This window comes from Dasypus novemcinctus, chromosome 16, assembly GCF_030445035.2.
Source record: "Dasypus novemcinctus isolate mDasNov1 chromosome 16, mDasNov1.1.hap2, whole genome shotgun sequence".
In the NCBI taxonomy this organism is placed as follows: Eukaryota; Metazoa; Chordata; class Mammalia; order Cingulata; family Dasypodidae; genus Dasypus; species Dasypus novemcinctus.
In genome coordinates, this window is record NC_080688.1 from 96,875,038 (window position 1) to 96,898,967 (window position 23,930).

At 49.8% G+C, this 23,930-nt stretch overlaps 1 protein-coding gene across 2 annotated transcripts; it reads right to left on the bottom strand.

Annotated features, from left to right (window-relative positions):
• Positions 1 to 913: 913 nt before the first annotated feature.
• On the bottom strand, positions 914 to 23,346 carry TXNL4A (thioredoxin like 4A). Of its 2 annotated transcripts, XM_071208600.1 has the most exons (5): positions 23,214 to 23,345; positions 22,234 to 22,403; positions 11,375 to 11,478; positions 6,937 to 7,139; positions 914 to 6,090 (listed from the first exon to the last, which is right to left on the bottom strand). In XM_071208600.1, the coding sequence occupies exons 2-4, from the start codon at positions 22,384 to 22,386 to the stop codon at positions 6,968 to 6,970; spliced, it is 429 nt and encodes a 142-aa protein (XP_071064701.1). In that variant the 5' UTR covers positions 22,387 to 22,403; positions 23,214 to 23,345; the 3' UTR covers positions 914 to 6,090; positions 6,937 to 6,967. The 2 variants fall into 2 exon arrangements, with proteins under 2 accessions (XP_071064701.1, XP_058133919.1); XM_058277936.1 differs by lacking the exon at positions 914 to 6,090 and having other exon boundaries at positions 6,736 to 7,139; positions 23,214 to 23,346.
• Between the last annotated feature and the right edge of the window lie 584 nt (positions 23,347 to 23,930).

Below are 23,930 nucleotides of genomic sequence, written 5' to 3' on the forward strand. Positions count from 1 at the left end.
CTATAACTCACATACCCTACAGTTAACCAAATCAAAGTGTGCAATTCAATGTTTTTTAGTATAGGCAGAGTTTTGCAGCAATCACCAAATCAATTTTAGAACAACTTCATCATCTCAAGGAGGCCCATATCCTTTAGCTATCACCCCTTATCCTCCCCAATAAACCCCAGCCCTAAGCAACCACTAATCTACTTTTTGTGTCTATAGATTTGCCTGTTCTGGATATTTCATATAGATGATATCATACAATATATGGTCTTCGTATCTGGCTTATTCCCTTACCATAATGTTTTCTTTTTTCTTAAAGACTTCTTTACTCCTCAACCCTCCCTCCCCCCGCCTCATTTGCCTTCTGCTCTCTGTCTGCTCATTCTCTTTCCTGGAGGCACCGGGACCTCTCATGTGGGAAAGAGGTGTTCAATCACTTGGGCTACCTCAGCTCCCTGCTTTGTCCCTCACTGTCTTTCCTCTGTGTCTCCTTGTTGCATCATCTTGTTTCATCAGTTCACCATGCCTGCCTGTTGCCTCAGCTCACTGTCTTGCTCATTTTCTCCAGGAAGTACGGGGAACCGAACTTGGGACCTCTCATGTGGTAGGTGGGAGCTCAATCTCTTGAGCCACATCTGCTTCCCACCATATAATGTTTTCAAGGTCCCTCTATAAGGTAGCATGAATAAGTACTTCATTTCTCTTTATAAAAAAAACATATTCCATTGCAGTTATACCACATTTTGTTTATCCATTCATCAGTTGATTGTTGACATTTGGGTTGTTTCCACATTTTCGTTATTGTGAATAATGCTGCTACAAAAACTGATGTACAAGCATCTGTTTGAGTCCCTGCTTTCAATTCTTTGGAATATATACCTAGGAGAAGTGCACTTTTTTAAATAATGTACTTTGATGCACAGACCATTGTTTTAATGGTTTAATTTGCATTTCCCTGGTGACAAATGATTTTGAGCATCTTTTTATGTGCTATTGGCCCTATGTTTATCTTCTCTGGACAAGTGTCTGTGAGTTGAGTTCAAGTTGAGTACTTGAGTTCACACAGATTTTTTACAAATGGGGAAATTAAGGATAGATTAAATTGCAGATTTACATTTGAATCTTAAAAGCCATTTGAAAACATACATTCATTTGTATGTATATACTAAAATTGGTTTCAGCATTTTCTAAGTACTCCTATTTTGGGATGTGTTTTATTTGTTTGTAATTTTTAATGTATTAAAATGTTAACAAAGCAGAAGCAGGAATTTTAATTGTACAAGCAGTTCACCAAAAACAAATAAAAAACAGAAATAACCTCCACAGAAACAAAAATGTACATCAAAACCAACAATATATTAAAATTGCTTCCAGCTAAGGAACACCCTTAGAGAAAAATGTTTTTTCATCAGTGACCTCAAGTTGGAGAAATTCTGCAGAGAACAACTTTCTAAAACCATAACCTTTTTAACCCAGCAATGGTGCCGTCAGGCCTGAGTCTCCCCCCACACCAGAACAATGATCCCCACTGCCAGGAGAAACTGTAGCTCTTAGGACCAGTGTCTATCAAAACTGTTGGTCTCCACACAAGTTAAATCTCAGACATAACCATGTAGAAAAAATGAATGATGTCTGTGATAGCTGGAAGCTGTATGGACCCCGGAGAATCGTGCGTAAAGCACGTGGGCAGGAACCAACTGAGTGGGGCCTTTGGATGAGGTCACCTCAGCAGGACGTGGCCCGGCGGATCTTAATCCTCTTTCCCAGAGTCCTTTATAAGGGGATGAAATCCAGACAGAGGGGGAGAAAGCCACAGAAGCCAGAAGCTGAAGTAACAAAACCCGGAAGAGAAGGCAGAGACAAGTGCCGCACCAGGCGCCTCCCCACGTGACAAAGCCCGGGACCACCTGCGCCGGCTGTCCAGGAGGACAAGCTGCCAGATGATGCCTTGACTGGCACGTTTTCCTCAGTCTCAGAACTGGGAGCGTGTGAGCTGGTGACCCCACTGCAGAAGTCCTCCCGTTTCCGGCGTGTTGCTTTCGGCAGCCCAGCAGACTGAAACGACGTCGGGCAGTAAGCCAGGATCTTCCAGACACGCTGCCTCCTGTAGAGACCTGGCTTTCGGATGGCGTGTCTGTTTGTAAGACGCACTCCAGGCCCAGGGCTAATGCAGCTCCTCGTGCAGGTTCTGACCGACCACAGCGCAAACCTCTGCCTGGGAGCCAGATCAGGCCCCGGCGGCGTGACCCGAGCTGACGCCAGCATCCTGACTAGGTCCCCGGGGCGCACGCGAAGCCCCACTGGGGACACATCGGGCCCTCGGGCCTCAGCGCGGCGCCCGGGCTACCTGCTTGCACACGACCTTGGCATGCGCACGCCTTCCTGTAGCTCTAGCAGAACTTTGGAGCACACCCAGAAAATGGTTTGTAACAAAACAGAATGAATTCGCAAATTCTGAAAAGGGCTTATTTTTTAAATTCACACTTTCCTGAGTAAAGCACACAAAAACCTCACATGAAGTCTCTTGTAAAGCACCAGGCCTCCATTTTCCACACTTTCTGCCATCCAGGTGGTAATATGAGTCAGGCTCAGATGGTTGGTGAAAAGATCACCAAGAAGGGGTTTCTAATATTCCATCTCTTGAGTTTTAGGTTTGCAAAATGGGAAATAGTTTCTTTTATGGAGAGAAGAATGGGGGTGTGTGTGGGCTTCCTTGGCCTGCTGGCTGCAAACCAACCGAGCTGACAGGACACACCAGGGATGTGCCTGGCTGTGCTGTGGGCCCTGGCCAGCACCACGACGCCCGAACCAGGGCTCTTCGCCTTTTTGTCCCACGGATCCCTTGGCCAGTCAGTGAAGACCACGGACCCCTCACTAAGCCCACGTTATACTGTGTACTGTTCAATAAACTCATCACACCCGCACCAGCACGTCCCCACCAGAATTGTTTTTTCTAATTTCGTTCAAGCTCACGGACCCTTGGTTAAACCCCCTGCTCTGAGCACCTAAGCAGGGACACGTACTAGGCCACATTAAGGATGGCTCTAGCCTCGAGGACAGTGAAATCAAACACATACGCCGGCTCACTGCCGAAAGAACAAAGAGCCTGGGGCCAGGTCGCTGAGCTCACTTGTCCCGACGTCCGAGCCTGAGACGAGCGCTCCTGAACCTCAAGAGTTACAGCCCTCAGTGCCGGAGTTGCTCAACTTTCCCTGGCAACGTCCGCCAGAGGCAGGAAGGCGCTGCTCACTTGCTGTTTCCTGAAGCCCTTGCTATTCTCTTTGCAGCCCAGAAACTACAGACCAACTATCCCGAAACTTGTTTTGATTTTCAAACACTTCGCCTGATGTACACGTTGGGACTGGCTGGTTGTCTTTTCACATTTTCCCTTAAAATTCAAGCTACAGGTGTTTTTCGATTTTGAATGTAAGTCTGATTCCAAATTTGCCTATTTGTTCTCTCAGACGATCATGAAGCGTCACCTCCTTCTTCAAACGCGTAATACAGGCAGCCGAGAGCACGGGGACGTCCTGGAAAACGTGGGCCACGGAGGAGGTCTATTCCTTGACACCACGGAGCAGGACCCACAGCTTGACCCTTGACCTCAAGATCTTCTCACCATTTGCTCGGCAAGGCTTCCCCAGCAGACGCTGGGCGCACTGCGCTGGGGCCGGGCGCCTCCGTCCACTGGCCACGCTTAGCACCCAACCACCAAAGTTAACTACGAACATCACAACAGTAATCCTGTCATCCCAACTGCCAAAAGGTCCGAGTCATCTTCGAAAGCATCGCCACGGCGGCCACGCACATCAGGTGCTTCAGTCTGCCAAAGGGCTGCTAAGCAAAGTACCAGAAAGGGCTGGCTTTATAAAGGGTATTTATTTAGGGTAAAGCTTACAGTTCCAAGGCCGTGAAAAGTCCAACTCAAGACACCATAAGAGGTGTTTTCTCACCAAAGTCGGCTGCCACGTGGTGAAGCAAGGTGGCAGGTGAAGGTGGCAGGTGGTCTCTGCCTCTGCAGCTGAGGCAAACCTGGCTCATTGCCCCTGGCCTTGGCTCTCTGAGGCTCTCAGGGGCCTCTCTCCCTGCAGCTCAGCTGTGGGTGAACCTGGAGCCCTTTCTCCCACGTGGTCGAATATGGCAGAGCTCCCTCTCCTGTGTGTCTGTATCAGGCCCAGCAAGGGGCAGGGACTCAACCATCATACTCACTGACGTGGTCCAATCAAAAGCCCTGAAGCAGGAAGGGGAGGCAGCCCAGGGGCCACGCGGGCCGCCACGCTGGGGTCTAGTCACCTGGGCTGCAGATGGGGTCGTCACCGGCTCTCCTGAGCTGGGGTCCCTGCAGCCGGCTGGGGAGAAGCAGGACCTGGGTGGCACGTGGGGTTGCGCCCCGCAGAGCAGGCGCCCAGCTGGGGACGGTGCCGAGACCCTCCTCGTGCCTCAGCTGGGAAGCCTGACTCGGAGTCTCGCAGCAAGAGCGGGGAAGCCGTCAAAGAGCCTGTGACGGGCACTTCTCCAGACAATGCCGTGACAGAACTGTCCAAATCTCCAGAGAACCATGGATTTTGGAGAGCGCGGTATTACGGTTTAAATGATGATTCTTTGGAGGAAAGGTGGTTTGTCAATGAGAAAAATGTGAATGAGTCTCTGGGCTCTCCTTTGAGACAATCTCCCTAACCCTATCATTAATTGAGGTTCTTCAGGTTACTGATAAGAGTAAAATTCATGCAAATTTTTGCAAGAATATAATAACCATGATGAACCTCACAAAAAGGAAGAGTCAATGAAAGAAGTCATCTGACCAAAAAAGAAAACACAGAACATCTTACTACCACTACAACCGATGCTGTACAAGAACATATACTGGAAATGCCAGGCCTCTGAGTCATCTCTAACAGGGACTAGAAACAGTGTGATTCAGCTGCATGCTGCATCAAGTCTCCCGAGGTTTCTCAAGTGCTACTGGGAAAATCTCAGCAACTGATTCAATAATGGAACCTGAATTTATAAAAGAAAATGTGTTGTCTACTTAAATGAGGAAAAACAGAATTTACAAGAACTTTAACTGAAGAGAAATTAGATGACCATTTATCTTCATTACTGAACAAAGACTATTCACAATTTATCTGCTTTTGAAGCACGAAAGAAACCAATATGAAGATGGTAGTGTACATACCATTAAATATCATGTGGCTCACTGTCCATTCAGTTTTCAGAATTCTTTGCTATATGACTTGGATTCTACATAATTTTGGAATTGAAAGAGTAATAGTGAAAAAAAATGTTAGGGCCTAAAATAGACTCTGCTAACTATTATCTTAAAACTAAAGTTATTTAGGAAAGTATAAAATTAAAATTAGCAAATTTTATTCTAATGGAGAAACTGGAGTGTTTTCTTTCCCTCTAGAGATTCAAACAAATTTTCCTTAATTACTGAGGTAAGCTGTGTGATTTATCGGTGCTTTCTCAAGCTGACACACCATGGAGGGCTCCTTGGGTGATGGCCGCTGGCTTTGTTCCGACCTGAAATTCTTTAGGGGCTGCCCACTAGAGCCTGTGCTGGGGACTAACTTCTTGGGAGCACTCTGCTATTAGCAGGCCTTTAAGAAACCCATCCGAATGCACTTTACCTGTCCTGCAGTCCCTGTGGACATGCAGCTTCATCCCACTGGAGGAATGCTGGGGGAGCTGCTTTGGCCTAAAAATCAGGGCAGGGCCAAAACCGTCAGAGGAAGCCGTGCCTGAGAACCACACTCCTCAGCTCCAGGCGGGCCGGTGCCTCCTCCTCTCGCCCCACCCTGAAACCTTCCTGCTGGGAAAGGATGCCGCCTGCTCCTCTTGGGAGCTGCTCCCCAGGTGGCGCGTCTGAGCGGAGGCGGCGGAGCCTCCCGTCCCGGGCTCCGCTGCTCCTCAGCGGCTCCAAGCGCCGTCAAGCGCTCTCTGGAACCCACGCCCAGCTTCCCGTTTCCCCTGGGCTGTGTCACTGCCACGGCCGCGGTCCTCAGCGGTGTTGTTTGACTCTCCACGAGCCAGGCGAGTTCTTTACAAGGGGTCTCGGTCACACAAGGCAGGTCACGACAACCTTTCAGCTTCTGGAAGCCACTGATTTGGGTCAAGAGGAAACCGGAGGACAGAGATCAGCAGAGCCCAGGGCCACCCACAGCACTACGCTCCACCACAGGCTGGTGGAGCAAAGAAACCCGAGTGCGGGGGAGCGCGGCACCCGTGGCCCACCGGCACGCGGGGCGGGGGGTAGGGCTGGGGGAGGGGTGGGCTGGGTGTTTGGGTGGGTTAGACCACAGGGGGGTGCCATCCATGCTTCGCAGTAACGATTAACGAGGCTAAGAGCAGCAGCAAACACTGCACGCCCCCAGGCCTCCAGTCTCTGCCCTGCGTGCCCCCCACGTATTAGCACGCTGGCCACGAGGTGGACGAGGGCACCGGGCACAGGGGAGGTGAGGGCCAAGCTGAGCGACACGCCTGGACCCAGAATGGGTGCAGTCGGGGCGCGTGCCCGGCTGGCAGCTTCACAAGTCGAAGATCCCACTAACGCTTCCAGGGTAAGAGATTTAGCAAGAGAAACTTAAAATCGCAACAAGGAAGTTTTACAGCAATATCCATCAAACTGTCACAGTTTCTACAGACTTTATGAACACCTCAATTAACTCATAATGTGAATTTTTTCGCTCTAATTCTGACTACTAAAACCAGCAATCCATATATCAGGTTTCTTAAAAAACAACTCTGTTCATATCACCATGGATTTATTTGTTTCGGTTAGGTATTTACAGGTATTTGCTCATATAAAAATAAAACTCACAGGCAGACTGAAAATGTAAGGCTATGCAATCCTCATCCAGAAAAGATAGTCCAGCCCTTTGAGCGTCGCTACTTTTCTGAACATTAATTTAAAATTATTTCCACAACGCACGTATATATAAAGGATACTCACAGCTCTCAGCAAACAACAGAGAGCACGTCAGTATCTGTACTTCGTCGAGTAATCCTTTGGCGACACGACCAGCCCGCGCCCCTTCCGGGCGCCTCGGTACACGGTCTCGATGATGTCGATCATCTCCTGCTTGTCTTCCATCGCCCAGTTAATCTTGTTATTGTTGCCAGTGCCCAAGTCGATCATGATGTGCTTGTTCCTTCAAAGAGGAAAAAATGGGATCAAGTCTCAAAAAAGGCCTTTTTTAAAAAGCATTTTTAAAAATAATTGCCAGTGGTTATATTCCCTGTATTTCTCATGTTGTTACAACCGTTATTAAACATCACTTAAGAAACACACAATCAAAAGGATGTACCATGATATAGCAGAGTCTGAGAAAAACCTGAACTCTACCTAAAATATCAATGTAAGTATACTGCATTGTACATTTTGCTTTTTCTGTATTTGGGATATTTCCTTTGGGCAAATATCCTAACGGGTAACCAAAGGGTCAAAGGGCACATCTGGAAAGCAAAATTGTTTTCTGAAGGATTGTACTATTTACCTGAGAAAAGCAATCTACCATTTTCCATTGCACTCCTGTGTGCACTTTGTACAAAACTTGTTACCAGTGCTATAATTGTAAAATTAAAACATTTTTAATGTTAAAACGTAATATTGAAACACTTTACTAAAGTGTTTACTAAAGTACTTTACTAAAGTGTTTACTAAAGCACTTTACTAATTAAACTTATTAACCATTTGTTGGACTTGCACAAATTTTTTCTGGCTTGTGGAAGATGGATCTGACTACTTGATTCTGGCTTCTACAAGATCACAAGTGCTCCCTCTGAGGCTCCCAGAGTCTTCCCGCTGCAAAGGGAGCGTCTAAAGGGCGAGCCCGTGCGCCTCCTGCACCTCGTGCGCCTCCTGTGCACTCCAAGTCCTCACAGGGACACAGGAATCCCAGGCCAGGCCACCCCGCCCTCCCGCACAGCCACCGTGGCCCTTCGGAGCCCGCAACGCCCGGGCCCGCCATCCTCGGTTCCGCGTGGACCACGCCCGCCTGGCTCTGCGCTGCATTCAGGGCGTCCTCCAAGCATCCTCAAGCCCCCTCTGGCTGAAACGCACCTTTTCAGTGCACCTCTGTAAATCCCTGCACCCTAGCATTTCCCCGTTTCCATCGAATTTACTCCACGGTTTCTTTCATCAAAATTCTCAGATGGCAGGAAGCATATCTTATTTCACTTTATGTCCCAGCATTATGACCATAAAACCAGGCAGAGGCTTGACATACAAATACTTTACCTGAAGTACAAGTACACCTTGTCTTGGAATTCTGGGTCACAGAAACCAGTAAAAGAAGGTGTCATCTTCCCTTCCTAGTGAAGTGCCAGTCCTGCAAATGAGAGCACACCAGGTACCCCCCACTGCCGTCCCCCCAGCGGCTCAAATGCCGTCCCTGCCACAGCGTCCCCAGCCCTGGGGCTGGCCTCAGCTACACTGTGACAGGCAGTGCTAAGACGGCCCCTTAAGACCCTCCTCTGGAGGCTTCTGGAGCATTCTGAGGACCAAGATAGAAAAGGCCTAGGTTGCTTTGAACAGCTAGTTAGGAGAAATCTGGACTTTAAGAATGCTGCCAGTGAAAGCTGGCAAGGAAGAGAGTGGTATTGTACAGAAATCCTCAACCACCTCAGAGAAAAGCCTGAACTGCTGTGTACGGACCATTAGTGGAGCTCTCGAATGAAGAATGCTGCTGGGGAGGGCTCAGGAGGAAACGAGGAACGTGTTCCTGGAAACTGAAGGTTGTGCTGTCAGACCTATTAGCAAAAGGGTGTCCCGCACTTAGGTGCTATGGCAGTTTGATATTATCTATGAACTCCAAGAAGAGATAGTGGTTATGTTTGTAAACTGGTCTGTTCCTCTGGGTGTGATTCCCTCTGGCTTTATGTTTACCTGATTGTGCTAACCTTAGGGCTTTGACTCGACCACGGCATCAGGGAGTGCGGGGGTGAGTCCCCGCCCCCTTGGTGGGCTGTATAAATGGACACTCAGGCAAGGAGGACAGAGAAGACACACAGAATAGAGAGCGCTTCACAGGTGCCCAGAAAGAGCTGAGGTCGGAAGAAGCTGGCCCAGAGAGCCTCAGGAGGAGGCTGACCCCTCGCAGACGTCGCCCGTGATCTCACATGTGGCAGCAGACTGTGGTGAGGCAGCACCTCTGCCCCTCCTTGGCCTGGGCTCTTTAGGGCCTCGTGAGTGACTGTCAGCTTCTACCCCAAATAAATGCCCTTATAAAGAGAAGATTTCCGGTGTGCTGCATCGGCACCCCTGGGCCAACTAGCACAGATGGAAAGCAGACTCCTAAGTGCTGAACTTGGGTGTGGAGAGGAGATTTCCACGCACAGCAGGGAAGGGGCTGGCTGGGGTCTTCCTGCTGCTTATGTAGACAAGAGGAAAGAGACACATTGACGAAAAACTGTCCCACTAATATGGAATAAATTCTCAGCCTCATCAAAAGACAAAAGACGTGAAAATTCAGGATGAGCTGCTGAAAGCATGGCACAGAGAAAGGCTGAGCACGTGGCTGCACCACCTATGCGGTCAGCCGTTAAGGGCGAGGCGCACAGATGACAGTCAAACGAGGGGCCTCTAGGAAGCTACGTGGCACTGACCTTCACCTAACTCTACAGAAGCAAAAAACAAACAAAAAACAGAGGAAGAGTTATCTCAAAAAGATCCACGCACATGGCTTGTCCAGTGGAGTGAATCCTTGAGACATCCGCAAGAGACCCACAAAGTTCTTGAGACACTGCCAGCTCGCACGGAAAGGGACAGAGAGGATCGAGTGGGAGGAGGCTTTCAGGTCTCCCCCATTCCAGTGGCGAGAGGCTGGCACGCCGTCCAGCTGTACCTGCCTTCATGAGAACGGAGGCCAGCTTGGGCAGGAGCCCTCCTGGCGGGCGGAGTGGACAGCCATGGGAGACAAAGCCCAAGCCTGGAAACCCCCTGGAGAGCACCAGCTGGGTTTCAAAACTGCTCGGGGCCAGTGCCTCCTTGGCCTGCACTGCCCTTGTCCTGTGCCTGCCCGTGTTACGCTGGGCGCTGAGGCCCACAACCCACCCCTTCAGAGTCAGGGTCCTCAGGGAGCTGTGCCCAGGAGGTGCACTTAGCGGGCCCGCCCTGAGGGGCTGCATCCACCTGATTTAGATGATAGCTGACGAGATTTTAGACTTTTAACAGATGTTGTAATAAAATGAGATCCTGGGGAACCCTGGTGGGCAGGATTTGTGAATGTTTCTTGCCAACAGGAGAGACATGGATCCTTGGGAATCAGAAAGCAGACAATGGTGGGCAGAATCCTAAAATGCTCCCCTAACATTTCCTGCCCTGATCCTGGATGGTGAATGTGAGGTAATTACATTGATTACACGGTAATGAGGGCTTTACAAATGTATTTAAGGTAACCAATCAACTGACACAAAACAGGGAGCGTGTCCTGGAGTTCCTGGTAAACCTGAATAATCCGGGAGCCCTCTAAAGGAGAGGCCTCCTCAGTCAGTGGCAGAAGTGAGTCGGAGCACGACAAGACTCACCAGGCTGCTGCTGCTCTGCAGTCGGAGGGGCCACGCAAGAAGGAACGCGGCAGCTGCCAGGAGCAACAAGTGCCACAGGCCTCCAGCCACAGGGAGCTGGGTGCGGTCAGAGCGGCCTCGGCCCAAGTCTCCAGACAAGAGCCCGGCCAGCCCGCCACCATGGACCCCGAGCAGACGGCCTACTGAGCCCCCCGCCTCCTGGCCACAGGCTGTGAGGGGGTAAGTGGCTGTTGTCGGAAGCTTCTGGGTTTGTGCGCGCTCGTTGCGCTGAGAACACTAATCCACAGCCTCCTTACCAACCAGCAGCTGGTAATGAGCACTCGGTATTCCTTACCAACGCTTACCACCTTTTGTCACAATGATTAAAATAAGAAATTTTGATACACGAAAACATTGTTAATTGGTGATATCTTTCCAAATTAAAGATTCACAATAGAATTTTTTAGATGAAAAAATAATCTTTAATTTATAAGCAAAGTTTCCTCTTCATTACCACAAAAGGGTCTTTATATAAAATGACTAGTATATTTTATAAGTGAGTCATATTAAAATATCTTTTTCACTAAAAGATTGCACTTAAAGATATCTTAAATGTTACTGAGAATGTCTTCCATTTAATAACACTTAACCTAGGTTTTTGGGTAAAGTTACTACAAAAGGGAGATTTGTTACTGTTATTACTAGAATTCTTACTTTCAAAATTATTTAAAAGTTTCACATTGATTGCCTGGTGATATCAACTATATATAATTGCATATATGACTTCCTTCTAAATAAAAAAGATCTAAAGATATCTTGATTGCGTTAAACTTCCATACCAACAATGTTCAATTTAAATAACAACTTTAATATAACATACCTGAAGAAAAACATGACAGTGCATGGATCGTATAACTCATACATTTTGTTGAAGTCAGGTACTTCTGTAATATCCACAAGATAAATGACTGCAAAATTTTTAACCTAAAAGTAAAGGAGATTTAAAACAACACTTAAAATAGCAAGTCAATTTGGCTTTCATTCTGCAAAAGCACTTTTTAAAAAACAAAAACCAAGAATTTTGTGTGTAAGTGGACAATTTTCAAACTATTTCTCCAACCATTTTTCCCAGTGAAGCAAATACACAGGAAGCTAATGCAGCCCTGCCAGGGCCCTGGCCAGCGGGCGTCACATCTCACGCTGGTTTCTCAGGATCCTTTAAGAATGAGCTGAGCTTTACTCAAGCAGCAAATTATGAAAGTCCTGCCAAAAAGTGGCTATTGATTTATCATTCATTCTGGTCTAGTAGTAATGATTCACATGAATTTTTACAAATTTGTGCTTTTATAAATAAACTACATGCATTAAGTGACTGCTCCAAAACATGTCTTTAGAAATCAGGCATACCTTTTCCTCAATTATTTAGGTATGAATACTTATAAAAACTAATACAGAGTCCCCCCCAGATGATATTGCATATAACCATTTTTCTTTAAGTTCATCAGATAAGATTTAGGAAAAAAAAAAAAAAAATTTAAAAATAAAGTAAAATCACCTTCAATTCCAATACCCAGGGGTAACTGCTGTTAATAGTTTGCTATATTCCTCCCAGTATTTTTTTTCTTGGTGCATATATATAAATCTCCTCATGCTGTTTGAACAAAATGTGATATTATAATCTTTTGTACACTACTTTTAATTATGAACATTCTCTTAAATTACATATTCTCCAAACACATATTTTTCATAGCAGCATAATAGTCCATCAAATGGCTATGCCATTATGTTTATCATTCTTCTGTTATTTTCTTTCTGATTTTAATATTATTCAGCTGTGAGCATTCTTACCCTTAAATTTGTGTACACGCTTCCTGATTTCCTGAGGAGACATTTCTAAAATTGAATCTCTACACAACTGATAGAAACATTTTAATAGTTCAGCAGGCTCATGGCCGGTCTGGGGTGCACCCTTGAACGTGTGGTAAGGCCCGAACGTGAGCTTGGCACCGGCCGTGAGCCTGTCTGACTATTAGACACATGGCCCTTTTAAAGCCTTGGTGCAATGCCTTTACACACTTACGTCCCATGGCTCCTGTCCACCTGAGTCCACTCTTGTTGAACACATTTCTGAAACTCCCATTTCCTGAATTCCCACAGCGAGAATGTGTCCGTCAGATCACTAGAACCTCAGTTTTATTTCCACAGTAAACTAACAATCCCGGTTTTATTTAAGAACAAAGCTTCCTGCCACAGAAGATAAGACTATAAAATGGCTAGAGGTCGCACCTGCACTTATTCTCAAAGCTTCAATGCCTTGCTCAGAGAGAGACACACACTGATTCTAACATGAAATACTAAATCATGGAATCATCATGTAATGGTTAAATCACTTAGAATGTTAGGTATGTTTTGGAAGTTCACAACTATTACTATACACTTACTATGTATGTTTATGTATGAGTGACATACTTTAATAAGTTTAAAAAAAAGAAAAAAATAAATTAAGGACAAGGATTATATATCGTGTACATTAGGAAAAAGATCACAACAAATTTTATCATCCTTTTTTTCTCATATCCAAAAGATGTTAAGTGGCATAACCACTTAAAATTTACGGGCATTTAACAGTCAGTAGACAACTGGAAAAACGTCTGAGACCCTACACTCGGCAAAGGACTTTTCGCTCATCAGTTCTAATTATTCCAACACCCCTGAGCAGCGCTGCTATGCGTGTGGTGCGTACGACGGAATCGAGGCTCAGGAGTGTGGAGGACCCCGAGCCACGAGGGCAGGCACGGAGCCCAAATCCGCTCCGAGCCTTGGAGGCCTCAGCCCACCACAGCAGGCAGGGCGGGAGGACGGAGAGTTTACCGACCAGGGGACGCGAGAGCGGCGTGGCAAGCCCCAGCGCCAGCGCCAGCACCTGGAGAGGGTTCGCAGGCCTGGGGCAGAGGCGCAGACGGGAGAGGACGCGGCAGGCGACGCCGCAAGGGGGGCACAGAGGCCTTTCACACACAGGGAGCTTGGGCATTACTGTTTTTCGTAAGGAGGGTTGAAGAGTTCTGTTCCGCACATCCCGTGGGAAGTCCCCGTAGGTTGCGAGCAGCAGGGCTGGGAGCTCAGGACAGGCGAGGAGGCTACGACTATGGCCCGCCACCCATGGAGAGGGGTCATGCGAGCCGGGAAGACGGGCCCTCGGGAGAGGACACAGGCAGGCACAGGGGCCGATGCAGGGCCCAGGACAGAGGCAGCAGCGCGCAGAGCAGAGGAGGGAGCTGCGTCTGCTTATCACGGCGCAGAGCAGAGGAGGGGGCTGCGAGGTGGGGTCGGCAGACCGGCAGCCGGCCTGGAGGGCAGCAGTAGCCACAATCGATGGCAGAGAAGCCACAGGCACGAGGGGGACCCAGGGCTGGAGACAGGAGCAGGCGCAAGGGCTTCGGAAGCGTGGCCACGCAGAGGGAGAGCTGCGGGCGCGGCTCTGCCCAGTGCGAAGGCCGAGGCGGGCAGCGGCGCCCGGGCCCGAGCAGAAGCCCCGGAAGAGCCGCCTGCCGTCGGGCCAACGCGCAGCCTCTAGCGTGTAAACGAGGCACTGGACTAGCCAACGAAAGGGGTCCTGTAAGTTCCACCTCACCGGCGCTGGCTCTGACTGTGGGCCTTTCCTAGGAGGGCCTGGGATTGAACCTGCACCTGTACGTGTGAAGCAGGCGCTCAGCCGCCGAGCCGAGCCTCCGTCCCATGAGACTCGTGAAGAGGCTTAGGCCCTCTTCTCTCAACTGATGAGTGGGGGGACCTGTAGCTCCTCCAGAGGCAAAACAAACCGCGGCTAAGTGACGTCGCACTTTTCCTTTCTTTCTACACAAACTACACCACGGCACAAGAGATGACTTGAGAGCCTCCCAAAGGCAGGCGTCATCGTCGTCTTCTTCACTGACACAAAAGATACTCGGTAAATGCTGAAGGAATGAACTTTAGCAAAAAATTTACCTCAAAACTCAAGAAACGTCTTGCTGCCATTAAAAAAGCTTCTTTGGGAGCGGATGTGGCTAAGGCAATTGGGCGTGTGCCTCCCACAAGGGAGGTTCTGGGTTCAGTTCCCGGTGCCTCCTAAAGACAAGCAGATGCTGCAACGCGGAGACGCCACAACCGCCGTGATAAGCAGACGCCGCAACCAGCAGGGACTGGAAGTGGACGGAGGGCTGGGCACTTGCCCCCCACACGGGAGGTCCCAGGCTCGGTTTCCGGTGGTTCCTAAAGGAGACGAGCAAGATAATGAGCAGAGAAAAGAGGGAGCCTCTCGGGGGGAAAGGGGGGATAAAAACCAAAAATAAATAAAAAAGGCTTCTTTGCCATTGGCTGTACGCTTTAGATGGACTGTATGGGTTATGAATGTTTCCATAAACTTGATTTTTTTTAAAAAGCCTTTTTGCATAGTACAGACTCAGCCACATAACCTTGAGTTCAGAGAGACCTGGCTTTAAGGTTTGCCCAGTCCAACTTCTCGCGCTGCTGCTGGAAGATTTCCAGTCACTGGGGGGTTTCCACCTGGTGTTGGACGTGCGTTTGGGGCAGTACAGAGAGAAAGGGCTGATGCCGCACCACTGCTCCTTCCCGGACCCGCCCCCACTAACCCTGGCAGGTCCTTCGCCCGGGAAAACCCCCTTTGTCAAAGCTTCTCATGAAACGGCTGCACAATTTTGTCCTAGCTTTCCAAGTCGTCTGGATTACAGAATATAGAACTACTTCTGGACATTTCAGTCTTCTAATAAATATGCAGCTAGGAGAAACTCTAATGTATTTATTTTATTTCACTTATATCTCCACCCCCAACTCGTTACTTATGCTCGCTGTCTGCTCTCTGTTCGTCTTCTTTTCAGGAGGCCCTGGGAACCGAACCTGGGACCTACCAAGGGAGGGAGGCACCCAATCACTTGAGCCACGTCCACTTCCTGCTTGTTGTGTCTCTTGTTGTTTCCTCACGTGTCTCTTCGTTGCACAGCTCACCACGCCAGCCCAACACGTCAACGCGCTGTCTTGCTCGCCTTCTTTAGGAGGCACCAGGAACTGAACCTGGGAACTCCCAGGTAGTATGCGGACGCCCGACTGCTTGAGCCACTTCCACTTTCCTCTTATGTATTTTTCATACAAAACTGTGATCGTTAGGTGACTACTATTGTTTCTCATTCCAAAGATGTTCATTTTGAAAATATAAATGGAATGAAAAAAAAACAACATTGTTTTGTATCTGGGCCAGTATTTTTTTTCTTTATTCATTTTACTTTTTTATTATATTCTTTTTAAAAATTATCTTTTTTTAAAAGATACATAAATCACACAAAATGGCCCCATATTTTAGACAAATGTTATAACTTTCAAAAAATTACGCCAATATACCAAAGTGAATAGTAGGGACTTTTTCTGTTTTTTTCCTATTAAACTTGTAGTTTTATTCAGGTTTGATTTTAACAAATGTGTTGGGGAGAGAGCACGCAGGAAGGGTGAAGCCCGCAGAGGCAGGGCCCTCCCAGCGGCCTGGGGGCAGGTCCCCTCCCCAAGCGTCCTCTTCCCCCGCATCTAAAGGGGTTGGCGGAGAGATACAGGCAGGGGAAGGGGCTCGTCCCCAGACGTGGGGATGGTGCCTGGGATACAGAGCTAGGGAGACAGGCCAATTGAGGGTACTAGGGGAGGGCACAAGGGCCATTTGCCAGAATCCGTAGCTGACTCGGGATTGAATTAAAAAAAGAAACAAAAACAAAAACATCTAAACCATCAGCAGCACCCACCCTCTTCCCAGCCAGGGCTGCAGGGGAGGGGAGAGGAGGGCAGCTTCCTCACGGCTGCTCCTGGCCAGGGGGCAGGGTGAAGGACTGGGCATCCCCGACAGACTGAGGGGATGGGGGAGAGACACCAACATAAACGTCAACTAACTAGTGCAGGAGGAAGCAGCCCAGGGCCGGCCAGAGCCGGGCAGGCTGGGGAGGGGCCTCTGCAGGCGCCAGGGTCACTGCTGCCACGTGGCCTGGACCGAGCAGCTGCCTCCTCCGTTACGGCAGCCAGCACCGTGATCAGATCTCTTCTCTGCGGTCACACTTCTGTCCAGTCTCCTTGCCGAGGTCTCAGGCAGACGCAGGTCCTCCTGCACCCTACCCCATCCTGGGGAGCGGCAGATACCCCTCCTGGACAGCCAGCAGCTGGAAGCCATTCCTTTTGATGCTGGGGACATCCACATTACGAGCTGAGGGACAGGTATCCTCACATTCTTCCCAGTAAAGACATCGATTCCAACCCGGTGAACCCTGGCGTGGCTGTGCTTGCAGTCCTGGAAGCAGACATCTCGACGCTCCCACACGGCTGGCCTCTGAGCGCCAGGAAGCCGTTCTAGGGAACGCTGAGCCGCGCTGGGAAGGCGGCTGGGCACCTGCACCTCCTGTCTCTAAGTCCCAGCATCTGCCACTTAAGAAGCTTCAATTCCAACTCGTGCGAATGCACTGACTCGACCCTGTCAGCCCACCTCGCGCCAACCGCGGCCTGGGAGCACCCCGCCCCCACCTCCACCCAGTAATAGTGTTTTAAAGTGAAAAGTGAAGGTTTTCCTCTCCCAGGCTCACAAGGGCGCTTGCTGAGGAAATTACACACATCCTGCATTGTCACCCTGATGCATGGGCTCCCCATTTTATTAAAATAAAGTACTTAGAAAACCATTTTTAATGGCCAGGTGCTATTCTAACCCGGGGTCTTTTTCCCTTTTAAACCTGCATTCTACATTTCCCAGCCTGAACAAACTCGCAGCACCTGCCTCCGGGAGCTGTTATTAGGATCAAGTGGGACGTAAGAGCCACGCCTTGCGTGAGTGGCCGTGGCCCTCGATAAATGAGCTAACCTCACTGCATCTGCACATGGTGGCTGAGAACCCTCCTGGAGCCAGACATTGCACATGTAGATGCTCTTCTTTCCACTAAAGAGGCAACTCTCAGTAGAAGTACTAGTCGTAAGACAGGCCTCTTCCTAAGGCCCTGAACACAAGCCAAAGTGATTTCCAAAGGAATCGCAGCCACCTCACTCCTGCGTGAATGTTGTACTGACTTTCACCATACCCAACCATTAAATATTTTATGAGGTAGCTAAACAATGACAGTGCACTGTTGTATTGTGTATTTCTCTGAAGTTTACTTAATTATCAGAATTTCCTTTTTTCCCCCTAAGTTCTTTATCCATTTATGTACTAAAGTTTTATATTTTCAAATGGGGTTTTAAATTTGCCCATTTGCATAAGCCTATTATATCTAAAATAACATTTTGCCCATATTTGTAGTAATAATAATTGGTTGTTGAATAGTACAGATTTTTTTAAACCAAGTACCGTATATATAAATTTCACTTCATTATTTGCATTCTATAATTTCAACCTATCAAGATGTTTTTTAGTATTTATTTTCACAGTCTAAAATACTAATTATCCTTTCTCACCCTGTCCCCTACACATTTTATGTGTGCCTTCTTTTTCTTTAGCCAAGTCAGTGATTAAGTTGTTCAACAGTCCTTTTGTATGCTATCAAATCTATCTCCAAGTTAAAATTAAATAACACATAGTTTAGATGTCACCACAGGATGGGGGGAGGGGGAGTGGGGAGTCCCTGCTTAATGCGTACAGAGTTTCTGTTTTGGATGATGAAAAAGTGTTAGTAATGAAAGGTGGTCATGGCAGCACAACTATGTAGAAGTCATAACAATGAATTGTGCACTTAAAAATGGTTAAAATGAGAAATTTTACGTTGTGTTATGTTACCAGAGTTTTTAAAAAAATTAAGTAACACATATAAAACACTTAATCCAGAAGATAGCACATGGTGCCACCATTTTGCATGGATTTCCTCAATTAGTTAAAAATCCACCTTAAACTCTTTTTAAAAATGTTCTGGGCTGTCAGGTGGTGCTGTATTTCTGAAGGCCAGTTTTTATTTTCAGGTAATTCATTTCAAAGTCCTTAAAAAACCGAGTGATAACTTTATTTTCTAATACTAGTATTTGCCCTAACCAGCCCTATTCATAATAACTCTTGCAATTCAAAATCTGCGACATTATGATACTGTGACCCTAACAACAGTGGGTAACGGTTAGCAACGATCGCTGCTCCGTGACAGGAGCTGCCTCAGCCCTCACAGCCGCCCGGGTGAGGCAGGGACCTCCTCCTCACAGGGGAGCCGGGCGGGACGCAGCCAAGTGCAGGGAGACGCTCAGGGGCCCGGGGGGAGCGCGGGTCTGTGCCCTCAGCCAGCGCGCAGCGCGGCCCTCAGACCGCGCTCACTACACGACTGTTCCCACGCAGAGACACAGAACGCACCCGTTCCGCAGGTTCCTCATGAGACTCTTCCTCCAAACGTGGCTTCACATATTTTAAACTCTAGTTGGTCAGGTTTTCTAACAGACAAAAATTAAATGTCCCATTTGTTCATCTCCATTATGGGACTGTGAACCCCAAAAGGACTGCTTGTGACAAACTTTTCCTTCAAGATGGAAAGAAAGCTCAAATGTATGTGAAAGAGCCTCTTGAAATCTGTATAAATCAGCTGCTCAACAGGAAACTTTATTTTTTATCACTCCACCAAATAAAATTGTCCCATACTTCTTAACAGCAAATTCCAGACATCTGTAAAGCCTTACACCTCTGTGTCTTCAGACTAACCTCCTTCATTACGTTTGTAGCTCAAAGCGAGTCCAGCACAGGCTGGGGCTGAGTAGTGTGCAAACAGCAAGTCAACATATGCTGTCTAGGAGGGATATAGCACAATCAAGGCCAGCTCCACATCTGGAGCTTTTACTCACTTTAAAACAGCTGTGACATCCAAACAGGGCTCGTTAAAGATGAGGAAGCTTCCCCATTATCTGCCATTTCTGCAGAGGGAGATTTTAGAGAGTTACATTGTTCTTTATACTAAAACCTTAAATTTCAAAAATTCATGTGTGAGCTTCCCAAAAAGGACTTATAGAAATATGACTTGATATGTGTCCCTAATACAAGAAGAAAATAAAATATTAGTCTTCAGATGCATTTCAAGTTTGCATTTTAAATAACTATCAGTGAAAGTTTATTTAAAAAGAAATCCAAATTTTTGGATAAAAGGAAATTTTTAATTTAAAAGACCAAAGGAAATTACTCCAAAGTGAGTCCAATTAAATTGTCCTTATCAAGAAATTCAATGCCATTCACACGGGTGGGTACTTGAGGCAACAGTAGAGGGGCTGAGACTACAGACTGACCGCAAGTCCCAAAAACACAAGTCCCAAAAACACACATCAATACACAGAAAACGCTTCCCAGCCACGAGCTGGCTTGGGTGTGAAGACCAGGGGACCCTGTGGTCTCTGCCACCCCGTGACACGATGGCAGCAGGGTCTGGCTTTTATGCCACGCCCTGCAGGCAGGACAGCAGCAGAGCCTGGAGCACATGCCCCAGAGGACTTCAGACACACAGCAGGGGCTTGCTTCTCAAGAGACAGCTCCCAGCGCCTGCTCAGTCCAGCCCACGCAGGCCAGCCCCACTGCTCAGTCCAGCTGCCTGCTCAGTCCAGCTCCACTCAGACCAGCCCCGCTGCTCAGTCCAGCTGCCCGCTCAATCCAGCCCCACTCAGACCAGCCCCGCTGCTCAGTCCAGCTGCCCGCTCAATCCAGCCCCTCAGACCAGCCCCACTGCTCAGTCCAGCTGCCCACTCAATCCAGCCCCACTCAGACCAGCCCTGCTGCTCAGTCCAGCCGCCCCGCTCTGTCCAGCCACCCCGCTCAGTCCAGCCGCCCTGCTCAGTCCAGCCGCCGCCCTGCTCAGTCCAGAGGCCCTGCTCAGTCCAGAGGCCCCGCTCAGTCCAGCTGCCGCCCTGCTCAGTCCAGAGGCCCTGCTCAGTCCAGCCGCCCTGTTCAGTCCAGAGGTCCCGCTCAGTCCAGAGGCCCCACTCAGTCCAGAGGCCCCACTCAGTCCAGAGGCCCCGCTCAGTCCAGCCGCCCTGCTCAGTCCAGAGGCCCCGCTCAGTCCAGAGGCCCCACTCAGTTCAGCCGCCCCGCTCAGTCCAGCCACCGTCCAGCTCAGTCCAGCCGCCCGCTCGGTCCAGCGCCTGCTCAGTCCAGCCGCCCGCTCGGTCCAGCGCCTGCTCAGTCCAGCCGGCCTGCTCGATCCCAGTGGCATTCACTTTGCCCAGGGGAGCCCGCACCTCTCCTCTACCCTGGCTTCTGAGAGGCGGCCAGCTGTTCTGAATTCCCCAGGCGCCGACTTAGCTCCTCGGTATCTCAAAGCACTCCTACCCTAGTTTCAACCTTCAGAGAAGCTAAAGTATGGCCCTGGGTCAAGGCACAGGAGAATTCCCTGGGGAGCTTCTTTAAAAAGCAGTTTCTTGGACCCCACCCCAGACCTAGAGAATCAGAATCCCTAAGATGCATTTTAATAAGCACTTCAAGGATGACTACAAACACCTAAGAACAGTTTCTAAAAATTCTCAAAGCAACCACCCTTATACCTCCTGCTTCCCGTCCCACTAGATAGGACGGTAAAATTAAACTGCAGATTGGATAGTTTTTCCTTTTCTAGATATAAGGTATACTTACAGCTATTACCACTCAAAGGGGTCGTTTTAACCCAACCTATTAACATACCTATCTGCATGAAAAAAGAACGTCAATCATTCTATTACTTTTACTCTCCATTAAAGAATGACCATTTCAATTATTTATGAAATCCTAATATTTTTAATAATTATGAAAACTTTCATTTTTCTGTCTTTCACCATATTGCTACAACTTAAAAAAACTCAAATCAAAGTCATCCTAAAAATCCCAATCAGAAAATTACAAAAAAAGAACTAAAGCCCTTGTTATGCACTAGTGCCCTAAAATTGCACCTTTTTTTTTTTTTTAGGTACCAGGGGTCCGGAATTGAACCTGGGACCACATATGTGGGAAGCCGGCACTCAACCACTGAGCCACACTGGCTTCTCTGAGTTGGTTTTTAATTAGTTTTGTTTGTTGGTTTCTGTGTTTTCAGGAACCCAACCCTGGACCTCCTATGTGGAAGGTGGGCACTCAACCACTGAGCCACATCCACTCTCCAACTGCACCTTTATTATCAGCAAACAAGTGCCACTGACTGCTCAGTGCACTAATATTAAATACAGGGAAACGAGTCTTAAAAAATTCCTTACTTTTCTCCTAATGTCACTTGAATTTGAATCATTCAAACATATTAATCAAGTGACTTGACAAAGAACATGGTAGGGTGAAGAAAAAAAATCACCACCCAAAGGAAAAGAACAGCATTTACTGTTACTAACATAGGATCCTGTTTTATAACTAAAACAAACAAGGTGCCCCCAAAAAACAGCATTCTCTTTAAGCTGTTTAAAGCTGCAATGTTCTTACCAGAGTTGGCAAATTTGTTTTCTTTTTCCATTGCAATGTAAGTTTTAAAAAATATCTCAATAGGCATTATTCACTTATTTGGGAAGAGACCATGAACCTCTCTAAAGTCTGAGGAAATTAGGGAAAGGTCTTCCAGAAAAGGGCACGAAGCATTCTGTGCGCCGTCGGGAGCACAGCTCCCCTCGCAAGGCGAGGCAGGGCCCGCTCACGCGGCTCCCCAGCTCGGGAGCGGCCGGCGCTCGGGAACCCGCAGCACGGGACGCGGGTCAAGCCGATTCCGGGGCGACCGCCCGCGGGGAGCCTGAAGGACCGCCAGGCCGACGGCAGCCCGGCGCGCTCACCTTCTCGGCGATGCTGTACAGCACCTCGTCCATCTTCATGCAGGTGGGGTCCCAGTCGTGTCCGAAGCGGATGACCACGACGCGGTCTTCCTCGGAAAGGATGGCCTGGTCCACCTGCCAGCCGTTGTGCAGATGCGGGAGCATGTACGACATGCCGACGGCGGAGGGGCCTGCGGGAGACCGGGCGTGACTCCCCCGACGCCGACGCGGAACCAGCCCGGGCGCGGCGCACCCGCCGCGGGGCCTGCGAGGCGTCCCGAGGGCCCCTTCCCCAACCCGCGCCCGCACCCCCGCCCCGGGCCCGCGCCCCGAGCCGGACCCGTCCCGCGACCGCACGCCCCGGGCCCGCGCGCACCCCAGTCCCCTACCCTGCTCCCCACCCCGGGCCCGCGCGCGCCCCAGTCCCCTACCCTGCTCCCCACCCCGGGCCCGCGCGCACCCCCAGACCCCTACCCTGCTCCCCACCCCGGGCCCGCGCGCACCCCCAGACCCCTACCCTGCTCCCCACCCCGGGCCCGCGCGCACCCCCAGTCCCCTACCCTGCTCCCCACCCCGGGCCCGCGCGCGCCCCAGTCCCCTACCCTGCTCCCCACCCCGGGCCCGCGCGCACCCCCAGACCCCTACCCTGCTCCCCACCCCGGGCCCGCGCGCGCCCCAGTCCCCTACCCTGCTCCCCACCCCGCTCTGCCCGCCCCGGGCCCGCGCGCACCCCCAGACCCTACCCGGCCCCCCCACGCCGGCCTGCCCGGCTCCGGGCACGCGCACACCTCCACGTCCCCGGGCCGCCCCCCCACCCCGCCCTGCCCGCCCCGGGCCCAAGCGCACCCCCACCTACCCGGCCCCCCGACTCCGCTCTGTCCGCCCCTAGGCCCGCGCGCACCCCCACCCACCCGGCCTCCCCACCCCGCTCTGCCCGCGCCGGGCCCACGCACCCCCAGACCCTACCCGGCCCCCCCACCCCGCCCCTTGCTCGCGCGCACCTCGAGGCTCCACAAAAGCGTCCCGCGCAGCGGCCCCGCGTCCAGCCCCAGGCCCCGCGGCCTTGCTCCGAACCTCCGGCGTGGACGCGGCGACGTTGCGAGCGGCCGCGTGCGTGCGCGTGCCCGTGCGCCCCTGCGCGCGCCCGCGGCCGGGAAAGGCGGCGCTGGCCGGGCCGGCCACGTGGGCTCCGGGGCCCCGTGAGGCGCCCCGCCGCGGCCTCCCGCGCTCTTCCCTCGTGAGCAACTGCAGAGCAGCTCTGGGCAGAACCGACGTCAGGGGCACTGGCACTACCGGCCGTTTTCAACAAACCTCTTGGACAGGACGAGTAAGATTACGGCACAGCTGCACTACCCTGTGCGTTGGAGATTATTTCAAAATTAAAAGTTTAAAGAGACAAAGAATACAGCCCGGCTGAAGAAGTACCTGAAGCTGCCCAGCAAGCCATGGACGCAGTGGCCGCCCACAGCCGCGACTTTCAGAAACGAGGATGCAGCATACGCAATTCCGTTGTTCTTTCCAAAAATTAGGAACATTGTTAGGGAGAGCTAAGTATTTTCTGTATCGTTAATACGGAAGTTTATTTAAATATTATTTCATATTTTTTCTTCCTATTAAATACATCTTTAGTGCATTCTTAGTACACATATGTTAAAGTAGCTCATGTATGTGACTTAATAAATACCCAGTGAATGGATACGAGAGCAGACAAGGGGGGA

Excerpts from the sequence above, each read along its gene's own strand:
- TXNL4A (XM_071208600.1), bottom strand. The coding sequence starts at position 22,386 with ATGTCGTACATGCTCCCGCATCTGCACAACGGCTGGCAGGTGGACCAG. Across the intron at positions 11,479-22,233 it reads TGTACAGCATCGCCGAGAAG|GTTAAAAATTTTGCAGTCAT; the intron begins GTGAGCGCGCCG and ends CTTTACTTTTAG. Across the intron at positions 7,140-11,374 it reads ACTGTCATGTTTTTCTTCAG|GAACAAGCACATCATGATCG; the intron begins GTATGTTATATT and ends TCCTCTTTGAAG.